Here is a 12,723-nt window from a genome sequence, read left to right as displayed (position 1 = left end):
ATTTGAATATATCTAGTTTACATATGAATTGTGTATTAATTGTCTCCAGATTTAGTAATTGTGAATGTTAAATATAATATTCAGATAAAGAAATATTATTTTGAATGCAAGTTCATTTTGAAACCATGCATTGTGCAAACTTAAAGAAGTTGATATTGACCTACTTTTAATAAAACACGCCATAATGACAAAGCACCACTTTCCACCAAGATTTCCTTATTTGAATATTATATTAAGCATTGAGCACAACCATTTTAGTCCATAGTAGCCACTTCTAAAAATATTATTTAAAAAAAAAAAAGAAAAAAAGATTTTTTTTTTTTTTTTTTTTTTTCAACAAACACCCCCTTTTTTGAAATATGACCAGGGGCCACATAAAAGCTCTTGGCGGGCCGCATGTGGCCCGCGGGCCGCCAATTGAATATCCCTGTTCTAGAAGACAAAATACCTCCATCTTCTTCCTGCTATCGTTCAAAGTTACAGCTTGCAGGGAAACAATCAAAAATACAAAGCTTGGGACAAAGAGGAAGTTGCTTTTTGATGAACATAGTTAGAGAAATAACAGGAATAATCGTTCAGTTGCGGCTACAAGCACCAAAATTGTCACACATACTCCTTAGGGGTTGCTCTTTTGATAAAACTATTGTGCCAGAAAAAAAAAAAAGATGGCAGCCTTTTTTCAAGATGGCCGCCATCGAATATACAGTAATATTGCATTTCACAATAAAATCCAATAGAGTTGTCCTATTGGAATGATCTTGGTGTCAAATCATAACCTTTTCACTATGTATAATCTAAATCTGGACCCAGGGACTTACACTTCCTTGTACCAGATATCAGTCCCAGAATCCTAATATTCTGCTAAATTTGAGTTTTTGGATGGCAGTGTATACTTTAGTATTGTTAGAGGTTTTGTGTGTGTTTTTTTTGGCACAATGGTTTTATCAAAAGAGCAACCCCTAAGGAGTATGTGTGCCAATTTTGGTGCTTGTAGCCACAACTGAACGATTCACCTGTTTTCTGCCTGTTATTTCTCTAACTATATGTAACTTTGAGGAGCATGGTAGGAACCCTGCCACACTAAAAAACTACACATTTTTACGGCTTTGACTGCTTTACGGCATACGTCACTTCCCCTTCCTTCCCCATTCGTAGTCAAGACGGAAATGGGCGGGGCTTGGAGCGCAGAGCTCAGTGTGGGTTATTCTGTAACCATGGTAACCATGGTAACCCGTTGCTGTGTTGTGGTTATTCTGTAACCATGGTAACCCGTTGCTGTGTTGTGGAAGCAGCAGCGGGATGACGAGGGGTGGGGACCGCAGGCCAGCACGCAGCTCCCGAAGCTCCGGCCCAATCATCAAGTCCCAGGTTGGGGTGCAGGGTCGGGGGAAAGGTTGAGAAGGGGCAGGGCCAAACCCATACGGGTTTTATTCCCCACTTCTCCAGCCAAACGCAGTTGCTGGCCAGCTCTCTGCGGTGCGATTAACAACAATCTTCAGATAAAACTAGTTTGTTGAGGAAAAGATATTAACTGTATTTGTAGCTGCAGAGGAAAAAAATAATCTCACGAGGAAAACAAAAATATTGCTCACGCCTCGGAGCCTCTTCAGCATAATATAGCAGTCAAAAAAAAAGAAAAGAGAAACAAGAGTAATACAAAACATGTACTGTATGTTGTACTATTATACTAATTTATTGAAACACATGGCGAGTCAAACATTTACCAAAGCAGCTGCCAAACACTCCTAAACAAGGTAGCCAATAAATCCTCATCGGAGCTCCACTCTTCAGTAGGGATTTCATATGGATCTAAACCGTTAACAATCATTATTTTCTCCATATACCGCTCCCTGGCTTCCTTGTTTAAGGTATCCTGGTAAATTCCAGTTCCTTTCCAGCAGTTTAACAAATTTTTTTATTGCGTTCCGTCTGTTCACTTGGTGAAACAGAAAAGTAGTTTTGAAAGTCCGTCCCGTCTTATTTCACTATCAAAACAAATGCAGCAACGGGGACAGGAGTTTTCCGGCAGTACGTGCTGGTGCTCATGGGAAACGTAGTTCTTTCTGGTGAAAGTTACATTGTGCTGCTTTAAAGCTACCGTATTTTCGCGACCATAAGGCGCAACTTTTTTTTTTTTTTTTTTTTTTAAATGTGCCGGGCGCCTTAAGAAACGGTGCGCCGTGTCTATTACCTGAATTACGGTAATGTCAGGTCGGCCACCATGAGAAGGTAAAAAGAGAAGGGGGCGGGTGAAGCTGAATGAGACCATCCACTGAGCTGTTTAATGCGAAACAGATGATGAAGACTTTTAGGGATTTGCTTGATGTGTAAAGTGAAATAAAATACAATCAAACTAAGTTTTGCTCTATTTAAATAAGCACACTTGTGTGTGAGTGTTCTGCAGCGCCGGCCGGTCGGAACCGTCCACATTCCCCGGTTAAAGCAGCGGCTGCAGCAGCGCGGTGATGGTCGCTGCTGCAACCGACTTCCTGGTTCCCCAAGCGGGTCCGATGACCTGGTTCCCGGCCGCTTTAAGAGCAGAGATTTCTGGGGTCTGTCTCAGGTCAGATCAGCTTCACTTTCCGAGATTTGCAGCCAAATCTGTCGGTTACAAACCCGGTACCGGATCCCGACATGCGCGTGTGTGTATTCGCGGCGCGACACACAGATTCTCATGTAGGCTATGTGGTGCTGGACTGGCGCAGCTGATGGACAGAAACTTATGGTGATTTTTAAAAGAAAAACTTTGCATAAGAGGTTTCCAGCCGGAGTCATTATAAGGGTGAATGAAAAGAGGGGGCTGGATGAAGGGATGATGATGATCAAGAAGCTGAGACAGGTCTGGAAATTCGGACTGGCGCAGCTGAATTAACGGAGCTCCTGTCGGATACAAACCCCGGTACCGGCTCCCCGACAGCGCGTGTGTGTGAGCGGGTCCAGCGCGAGGGTCCCGGGACGCGGGACCCGGGACCGCCGCGGGACCAGCGCGGGGGGGGGCGGACCGGGACCGGGACCCGGTCCGCCGCGGGACCAGCGCGGGGGGGGGGGGCGGACCGGGACCCGGGACCCGGTCCAGCGCGAGGGAGAAAACGGGGAGCGGAACCCGGGACCGCCGCGGTCGGGATTTTTAAAAGAAAAGCGTTCCCTAAAGAGACTTTTCCAGCCAGAGTGAAATGAAAAGGGCTGGATGGATGAGGAGATGATCAGTGGCTGAGACAGGTTTGTGCAGCAACCCGGTGGTTTTTTTAAATTCTTTAATGCAGAAACAGAATATGAACCTTTGAAGGGTTTGATTGATGTGAAAAGTGAAATAAAATATCAAACTAGGTTTTGCTTCTGCTGTATTTTTAGCGCGTGTGTGTTTTGCAACGCGTGTCTGTGCAGCTCCGTCTCCGTAGACGGCGCCTTTTGGGTCGGTGCGCCATATGTGTGTTTTAAAACCAAAAATGACACACAAAACTGAGGGTGCGCCTTTCCACACAGTGCGCCATATGGTCGCGAAAATACGGTATATTACAACAAATGCGTACCGTATTGTCCCGATTATAAGACGACCCCCTCTTTTTCAAGACTGAATTTTGAAGAAAGACTTTTTGAACACCAAATTAAATTTTTATACAGAAAATAATTACAGTACATCTGAAACAAATGATTATAACAATATATTCGAGAGAAAAAGCCTGTTATTTTGCCTCATTGAAATCATCATCTTGAAGTTGCATCATAACTTCTCCTCAGCTGCCGGTTCACCTGCCAATCTTCCATCCACTTTTTTGTCGCTATGTTTCTCCACTTTCTGTTATCTCTTCTCTTATTTTCTTCTCTTTTCTTTCTTATACTATTTTTTATTTTTATTCTTCGTGACAGGAGTTCGCTTTGTCCTGGAGAGTTAAGTTCAGCATTGGCTTTAAAGATATCTGGCGCCATCTAGCGTTGTGAATGGGTATAACGTCTAGACCCCGAATGTAAGACGACCCCCACTTTTTCAGTCTTATTTCAATGCGAAAAACAACGTCTTATATTCGGGCCAATACGGTATTTTAATGGAAAGCACTTTGGTCACCATGTGTGTTGTAAAGGGCTTTATAAATAAACATTGATTGATTGATTGATTGATTGATTGATTGATTGATTGATTGATTGATTGATTGATTGATTGATTGATTGATTGATTGATTTCAGGTCTGACGAGGAAGCTCCGCGCATCGGCCCCGTCTCCTCGTCGGTGGCCCCCCGGCCCCCCCGGGCCCGGCCCCCCCGGGCTCCCGCCGTGGAGGAGGTGGGGGGGTCCAGGGCCGTGACCAGCCCTCACCGGGCCCCCCCGGCCCCCCCGGCCCCCCGGGCCACCCCGGCCCCCCCGGCCCCCCGGCCGCCGGAGAAGGTGGAGACGATGCGTTCCTTCTGGGAGCTGAAGCGCGTGGAGGGAAGACCCAAGGTACGAGTCCCGACCTCCGACCTCCTGCTGGTTCCATCCTGCTCACCTCACCTGAGCTAACGGCGTCAGCTAACTAGTTCAAAGTTCAGTTCGAATAGTTTAAAATGAACAGTTCACGTTCATAGTTCACCATTTTCACTTTGAACTGGTTCAAATTCAGTTCATTTCAATGTTTTTAGGTGAGAAGTACGAGTGAAAGGATAGTGTGCACTGCATTGTGGGTAATGTAGTGTGAATGTAGTGCTTCAGGTGATTGAAACCAGACAGAAAAAAATGTATTACTAGCTAACTACCTAACACTCCGTTAGGGAACACCGGAGCCGCCGGGGCCCGGGACTCCTCACTCCTCCGGTCGGTGGACAGCTCCGGAGCTGCTCACGGACCGGACCGGTGAGGAGCCCCGGTGTGTGGCCTCCGGTGCTCCGGAGCTGAGCTAAATACTTAGCCCATGCAAAAATCATACTTGTAGACAAATAAAATAACATCACTTACCGCTGACTCGTGTGCAGTTGCCGGGTCTGTACTGTTGGAACTGATCCTTTTATGAGGGTAAATGTCGATGCAAAACCTCATTTTTACTGTCCCCTCGCTGTGGAAACCGGTGGAAACAGCCACCGCTTCTAAACAATGGCGGAGCTCCAGCCGGGCGGAGTTGGTTGTGGGCGTGGTTTCAGCAGCGGAGGCCGACCTATGGAAATCAGCTCCCGTCGTGACGTAACGACGGGAGCTGATTCTGAACGGTTCATAGAAGTCACGTGACACTGGAAGATTCAGCCGGGCGGGGGTACAGACCCTGCAGAAATTCATGGCATTTCATCTTCCCTCTGCTGGCAGGGTGAGGGGAGACCACTTTATATATGTTAAAACAAGAAAAAACGTGTTTTTCATAATAGGTCCCCTCGTTTGTTGCATGTTCTTCTTCTTTGTCTTTTTTCGTAATGGCGGTTGCTGGCAGCTTTTAGGCGCATTACCACCACCTAGGGACTGACTCAGATTTTTATTTTTTTATTTATTTTTTTTAACTCAGTCAGACGTATGTATGACTGCGTGCACCGAACCGTGACGCCCGTACCGTGACGGGACGGGACAAATACAAATACCGTTACACTCCTAATATTCAGTGTTCAGAGTTGATGGCTATTTTCCAAACAACTTTATGAGTCAACACTTTTTAAAAATGTCCCCGGCTTGTCTGAGGGGTCCCAGGTCACATGATCACCTCAGTGACCCCGGCAGACCCGTGCAGCTCCAGTTTGATAAATGTTCCTTAACGTTTCCTCACATACAACAAAAGCAGAAAACAGCAGCTGCTGTAGGAGGATACATGTATTTAATGCTGGTGGGAGTTGAGATTTCACCAGAATTTCAACAGTGTTGATTGTAAGACACGTGTTCGGTCTGATCTGTGTTGCAAGACCAGGAAGACAGGGACTGAAATAACCCGTCAGAGCCCTGGACCCCGGTCCTGCTGAAGGGTCCAACGTGACCCGACAGGTGAACCGCGGCCCGACCGCCACAGGCCGCTAGATTGGACCAATTGCAATTTTCCTAAAGGCCTAAAAGAGGAGTGTAGGACGCCACACTCACTCTTCTTCATTTGCTTTTCAAACATCTCGAAGGAAGCGGGTGTCAAGCCCGGCTTTTAGTCATTGACTGTGTTTCCATGCATCAAAAACCCTTTAAAAACCCCAATATTGGCAATAACCCGAATTTTGACTGCATGTAAATGTAGTCATTGATTTTTCCTCCGCTTTTAATACAATCCAGCTGCACATTTTAACGCAGAGGCTTTTAGAACATTTTAACTTAAGTACAAATCTTGTGGGCTGGATTTTAAACTTTTTAACAACAGGACACAGAGAGTCAGAGTTAAGGGGTTTTTATCTGACGGAATGTGTTCCTCCACAGGTTCACCACCAGGGGGTGCTCCTCCCTTGTTATTCATTTTACACACTCATATGTGTAAGAGCACTTTCAACAACCGGCTCATTTGAAAGTCTGCAGATGACTCTGTGATTGTGAGCCTGCTGCAGGGAAATGAAAACGACCACGGCCCTGTGGTTGGAAACTTTGTCCAGGGGTGTGAAGACTCACACTTACAGCTTCATCTGACAAAGACCAAAGACGTGGCAATTGATTTCGTGAAGAACCTCAAAACAGCTGAACCAGTTAGGATTAAGGGACTAGTCATTGAACAAGTGCAGTCCTATAAATATCTCGGGACAATCATTGACTCTACCTGAAAATTTAAAGAGAACTGCAAAGCTGTGAGCAGGAACCAGCGGCCGTTCTGTCTGAGGAAGTTTCCCGTTTCCACATAGATAGGACCATGATGACACTTGTTTATCAGAATCAGAATCAGAATCAGGTTTATTATTGGCAGTTTAGAAAACTGTTTTTGACTTCGGATACACCGGCGGTGACACGATGGTATTATGCGCCTGTTTTTCCAAGGGTAACACTGGGATGGGAAGGGGGGGGGGGGTTTGTCAAGGTGCAAAAAACACCTCGGCGGCTCGGTCAGTTCTGAAACAGGTCCACAGATGTTCCTGAGAGAGGGGAGGGTTAGTGGGGGCAGAGCCACTTGTTTACATTCCACCAGGGAGATTGTGACCAGCATGATCGGCCAAAACCGCCCTGTCAAGGCCAGATTATAGAATTAACAATTATGTTCCAAAGAACAGACAGACTCAGTAATTTTCCGTCTGCCTTCAGTCTCTGGTTCATCAATGGCGACTCCAAACAGATGAACTTGTGATCAATCCCGCCAAGCCGAGCTTCCAACTTCTCCAAGGTCTTATCCATCTTGCCAATGAGCTCAAAGACGCCGCCAGCCTGAGATTCTGTTCAAGAATCACATCCAGCTTGCAGTTTTGCTCCCCCAACGTTAGAGTGTGAGTGTTAGTCGCAGAGCTGATCCCTTCAGCCACGTCCGGCAGCTCTGAGAGGGCCAGAACAGCTGTCGACGACTTACGCGTTTGTCGGTAGACCAGGAATCCCCCCCCCCCCCCCCCTCCGATCAGGAGAAATCCTGCTATCATAAATCCAATTATGAAGCATCTTCAACGTCCTCGACAGACAGAATCGCCAAACACAACGGTTTCCAGTGTTTCCAGGAATCCATTGTGTATCCAGCAAAAAACATCCCATCGGGGCAGGAGGCCTTACCCCCTGACTTCTCGTAGCAAAAATTTGGTCAATTGTGCTGAGAGGCCAGTTAATCAGATCCATGATTGTAGAATTTCAGTGAATGAAAAAGGAGTGAAAAAGAGAGGCTCTGAAGACGAGACAGGACAAAAGCAGCAGCAGGGCAGATAGATAAGGGAGAGGAGCAGAAAAGCGTCCGCCTTCGCCGAGAGCCAGAAGAAGAAAAGGTTATCATAGTTATCATGCTTTTATTGAATCTGTTTTAGCTTTTTCACTTGCATCATGGTTGGCAGTAGCTCAGGTGGCAGAGCGGGTCGTCCAATGATCGGAAGGTCGGCGGTTCGAATGCCGCTCTGTCCCAGTTTGCTGTCGTAGTGTCCTTGGGCAAGACACCTTACCCACCTGCCCCGTGTGAATGTGTTTGAATGTTGGTGGTGGTCAGAGGGGCCGTTTGGCGCGATATGGCAGCCACGCTTCCGTCAGTCTGCCCCAGGGCAGCTGTGGCTACAAACGTAGCAGCTGTGGCTACAAACGTAGCAGCTGTGGCTACAAAACGTAGCTACCACCACCAGTGAGGATGTGTATGAATGAATAATGATCTCTGTAAAGCTCTGGGTGCCTAGAAGGGCGCTATATAAATCCAAGTCATTATTATTATTATCATTAAATGGTCGGCTGGTTGGAAACACCGCTGGATCTGGAGTCACTGTCCAGCTCCATCCCATAATGCCTCCATCCCTTAGAGAGTGATTCCAGCTGCTGCCATCAGGACGCAGGTTTAAAGTCCCCAGAACTAGGAACTATAGGAACAGCTTCGTCCCTGCTGCTGTCTCTCTTTTAAACAAATCTTAACGCATTTTATTTATTGCTGAGGTCTATCCTGCTTTTAACTTCTATTTATTACAAACCCTGCCCTTGGTTTTTACTTTCTTAATTCATTCATTGTTCTTTGCCTTGTGGGCAACATCTACTTTTATCCTGTTAGTGAGTATTGTGATTCCTGCCATGTCTGTCTGCTGTTGTAAAGCTGTTCATTGTTTTTGTCCTGTGTCAAATTAATGACAGTAAAGATTGTGATTGTGTGAGATGTCTTCCATCTACTCTGTAGCGGAGCCAGAGGGGGGGCGAGGGGGCGGGCGCCCCGGGGCCCGTAAGCTCATAGGGCCCAATGATAGGGCCCCGTTTTGTGTGATACGTTCATATATAATCGTAAATTGTAGGCTATAATTACGATAAAATGTGCATTGTGCGGCCAGTGTAGGCTAATTCTTACTGTACAACTGTCCTGAACGCATCAGGGCTGTGAGCCAACGCTGATTGGATGTAAAGCCTGATTTATGGTTCCGCGTTAAATCGACACAGAGCCTACGCCGTAGGGTACGGCGAAGCCTACAGTGTAGGGTACGCACCGACGCGCAACGTACGTGCGCATCGCCGCGTACCCTACAGCGTAGGTTCTGCGTCGGTGTAACGCGGAACCATAAATCAACCTTAACAGTTACAGCCAACTTGCCGGCTCGGCCAATTTGCTGCCATGAAGGAGACGAGCTAAACTTTAAAAGAAGACTAAGGATGTACAAAGTTTTATGGAAGAGTCAACTACCATTGGTGAGTCCGTGTAACCTTCATAAATAATTTCTTTATCAGAATGTTGTGTAGCCTCGACCAGCTGCCTATTTGAATGAGCTTAGTGTTGTTGTCAACTAGACTAGAGTCTATTCTCTGTTATAGAACTAGACTAGAGTCTATTCTCTGTTATAGAGCTCAGAAATGATGTTATAGACCGCTGTGTCTATATATATATAAATAGATTGTGTAATGTTTTTATTTTTGTATTTAAGCTGTATCAAAGATGGAACTGAGCCAGTCCGTGACTATCTGAGTTTTCAGAGCCATGTGATTGACAGCTGTCAGGCCTGTGTGTGTGTGTGTGTGTGTGTGTGTGTGTGTGTGTGTGTGTGTGTGTGTGTGTGTGTGTGTGTGTGTGTGTGTGTGTGTGTGTGTGTGTGTGTGTGTGTGTGTGTGTGTGTGTGTGTGTGTGTGTTCTTCTGAACAAGTTTGTGACTTTACTCTGCTTTCTGCAGCATAGGCCTATAGGCTTGGCTCCATAAAAGTGAGAATAAATGTTGTTTGATGGGCAGGATGAGGTGTTGTTGAACGTTAAAATGACTATCATAAGGGCCCATCGAGAATGCTCCGCCCCCTCTGGACTGAGACCCACGCTCCGCCACTGCATCTAGTGCAAAACAAATTTACCTACGGGTAATAAAGTTAACTTGAACTTGAGAGGGCGCTAGAGGCCACCAGAGGGCGCTAGAGGGCGCTGCATCTCCGACTGCTCTTCCCTCCCGGAACCTTCCCAGCAAACACACACACACACGATCTTTAAAAGGAATGTCTGGCGTTTGCCCAAGGACACGGCGGCAGGATTCCAGCCGGGGACCTGCTGGCTCGTTGCTCCGAGTGAATCTGAACCGTTAAAGTCGGCGACCGCCAGGATTCACACGTAAATACAGAACCACGAATACCAGAGACTTGAGCAGTGGAGGTGAACAGGTGACGGAGGTGACGGAGGAAAACAGGTGACGGAGTTTTAACACCACCGGTTCACGTTTACGATCCTGCATTCACAGTTCAGGTGAAGAGAAGGAATTTGTGTCGCTTCATTAAACCTCACTAACGTCATAACCTTTGATGTCTTTTGGAAAACAGTCCAAGTATTTATTTAAAACTGGCCATAAAATGTATTAACAACACAGAACATTAAAGACGTGAAGTAAAGGAGTCTCCGGCCTGTAGGGGGCGACACCGGGACAGATATTAACCTGAAGTAAAGGAGTCTCCGGCCTGTAGGGGGCGACACCGGGACAGATATTAACCTGAAGTAAAGGAGTCTCCGGCCTGTAGGGGGCGACACCGGGACAGATATTAACCTGACGTAAAGGAGTCTCCGGCCTGTAGGGGACGACACCGGGACAGGGCCCCACGGCCCCACCCACCGCCCCCCAGGGGCCACCAGAGGCCCACACCCCAGACCCCCCAAGCCGACCCCCAACCCCAAGGGCTACGGGATCACCACCCCCCCGCCCCCACTAGGTAATGAAGTCTATAATCGGGGACCACAGAGAGTGCAATTCGGCCGAATGTTGTTCAGTGGAGGCAGACATTATCTCACTACTAATATGATCTGATAGAAGATTCCTAAAGTGATTAATACATATTATACACACATTTTGTCACACTGCTAAGTATTTGGGCCACATCATCACTGATGATTTTTCTGATGATGAGGATATGTATAGGCAATGGCGTGTTTTATATATACAAGCAAATGTGCTGAAAAGAAAATTTTCCTGGTGTTCTGATGAAGTTAAAATGAATCTCTCAGAGCAAACTGTACCCCACTCTACACTGCCCCCTTGTGGGTTAAGTTCAAAAAGGCAAGCATCCACAAACTGCAGGTTGCCTATAATGATTGCCTACGTATGTTGATGGGAAAACCCAGGTGGTGTAGTGCGAGTGAGTTATTCTGTCAAATGCGTAACACTTTTCATGCTCTGTTGAGAAAATTGGTGTATAGATTCATTTGTCGACTGAATGACACACAAAACTCTGTTTTAATGCTGTTGACCAATCCTGGACTGAGTGCTGTGAGATATGAATCAGCAATGTGGAAACACTGGCATGACTGTCTTTTTTTTAATTTGTATGTGTGTTTGTCTTTTTTAAATGGACCCTGAGTCTATTAATAATTAATAAAGTATATCTATAGATTGGACTTTTTGTTTCCAATTCACTAGAATGGTTTTCTTTGCGATACATAAGGCAGTGAGAACCAGGTGTGTCCAGTTAAGTTCCATTTGAATATCTCCCAGGTGTCCTAATAAACATATCGTGGGGCACACTGGGATTCTGTAGTTGATCCATGTGGATAAATCCTCACAAATCTCCTTCCAGAACCTCTGTACCGGTGTGCAGAACCATAGAGCATGCATATAATTATCAGGGGTGTTCTCTGTGCACTGTGAACAGATATTAGAGGTGACAAAGCCCATCTGGAACATCCTTTGTCCAGTATAGTGTATTCTATGAAGAACTTTATAGATAGGAGTCTCTGTCTGGTCTGGAGGATTGTGTTTTGAACATTTATTGATCGCCTTGTTAACGCCCTCTGCCTTCACCTCTGTTGAAACAGAGGGGTCACATGACCAGTTGGTCGTATATAAACTATCATTTCCAGCCAATATATGACATATTGGCCATAGTTTTATGTCAATTTATGTTGTTATGAAATTTGGATATTTTTAAGGACATAAATGCACGTCTGTAAAAGGCTGGGGGGGCCTCCAAATAACATGTCGCTTAGGGCCCCAATTCCGCCAGGTACGGCCCTGCCTGAACCACCCGCTGCTGATTTTGTTAGTTAAACCCAGTTTTCTCGACTGCAGGATTCCTTTGAAAGCAGCTTGGATCATTCTTCAGTAAAAAGGGGGGACAGAAACCCGCGAGGAACATTTACCAGCGTCATGGCTGCAGGACCTTCACACTTTAAATAGACCGGTGTTCCAGGACGGGGGGGTCACGATGCCTCAAAAATCATCAACTCCATCCTGAAAGATGGATGAGGGACAGAGTTCCCCCACCTGGTCCGGAGAAAAACCTGCTGCCAGTTTTACTGGAAGCTTTTGCTTTTTTCACAACAGCCACCCTACACTGATACAAATATTGTTCTTGATCTACTTAAAAAAAATAAGTAAACTTTTTGCACAGATTATTATGTAGATCAAGAAAGACTAGTCTTTGGATAAACTACCTAATTTTTTGTATTTAAATAATACATTTTGCAAGTACAGTCAACTTACTTGCAAAAATTAAGTTAACTTTACTTGCAAATGAATTTTGTACATACTAAAAAGGAAGTAATTTATTCAAAGACTAGTCTTTCTTGATGTACATAAAAAATCTCATGTGAAAAAGTTGCCTTAATTCTTTTAAAGTAGATCAAGTAAGATATTTTTTACCGTGGTTATTCTACTTAAACAAATAAAGCTTGTTTCATCTAAACGTTGGTCAATCTGCCGAATAGATTAAAATTGTTAAAGGAAAAGTAAATATGTTATATAAATACTGCTGGTTTAGGA

General features: G+C 45.5%; 1 protein-coding gene across 2 annotated transcripts in view; it reads left to right on the top strand.

The window, feature by feature from the left end:
- The window catches only part of LOC133458717 (myosin light chain kinase 3-like), an 86,760-nt gene that overhangs the window by 22,892 nt on the left and 51,145 nt on the right, over positions 1-12,723 (top strand). Inside the window, exons 2-3 of one of the 2 annotated variants that reach the window (XM_061738910.1) lie at positions 4,183-4,331; positions 4,368-4,435. In XM_061738910.1, coding sequence (XP_061594894.1) covers positions 4,183-4,331; positions 4,368-4,435 — 217 coding nt within the window. Of the gene's footprint in view, positions 1-4,182; positions 4,436-12,723 lie in introns of both variants that reach the window. The other variant, XM_061738908.1, reaches the window with a different exon arrangement.

Source organism: Cololabis saira, chromosome 13 (genome assembly GCF_033807715.1).
Source record: "Cololabis saira isolate AMF1-May2022 chromosome 13, fColSai1.1, whole genome shotgun sequence".
Lineage (NCBI taxonomy): Eukaryota > Metazoa > Chordata > Actinopteri > Beloniformes > Belonidae > Cololabis > Cololabis saira.
Note: the sequence above shows the minus strand (reverse complement) of the source record. Positions and strands in the feature narration are given on the sequence as shown.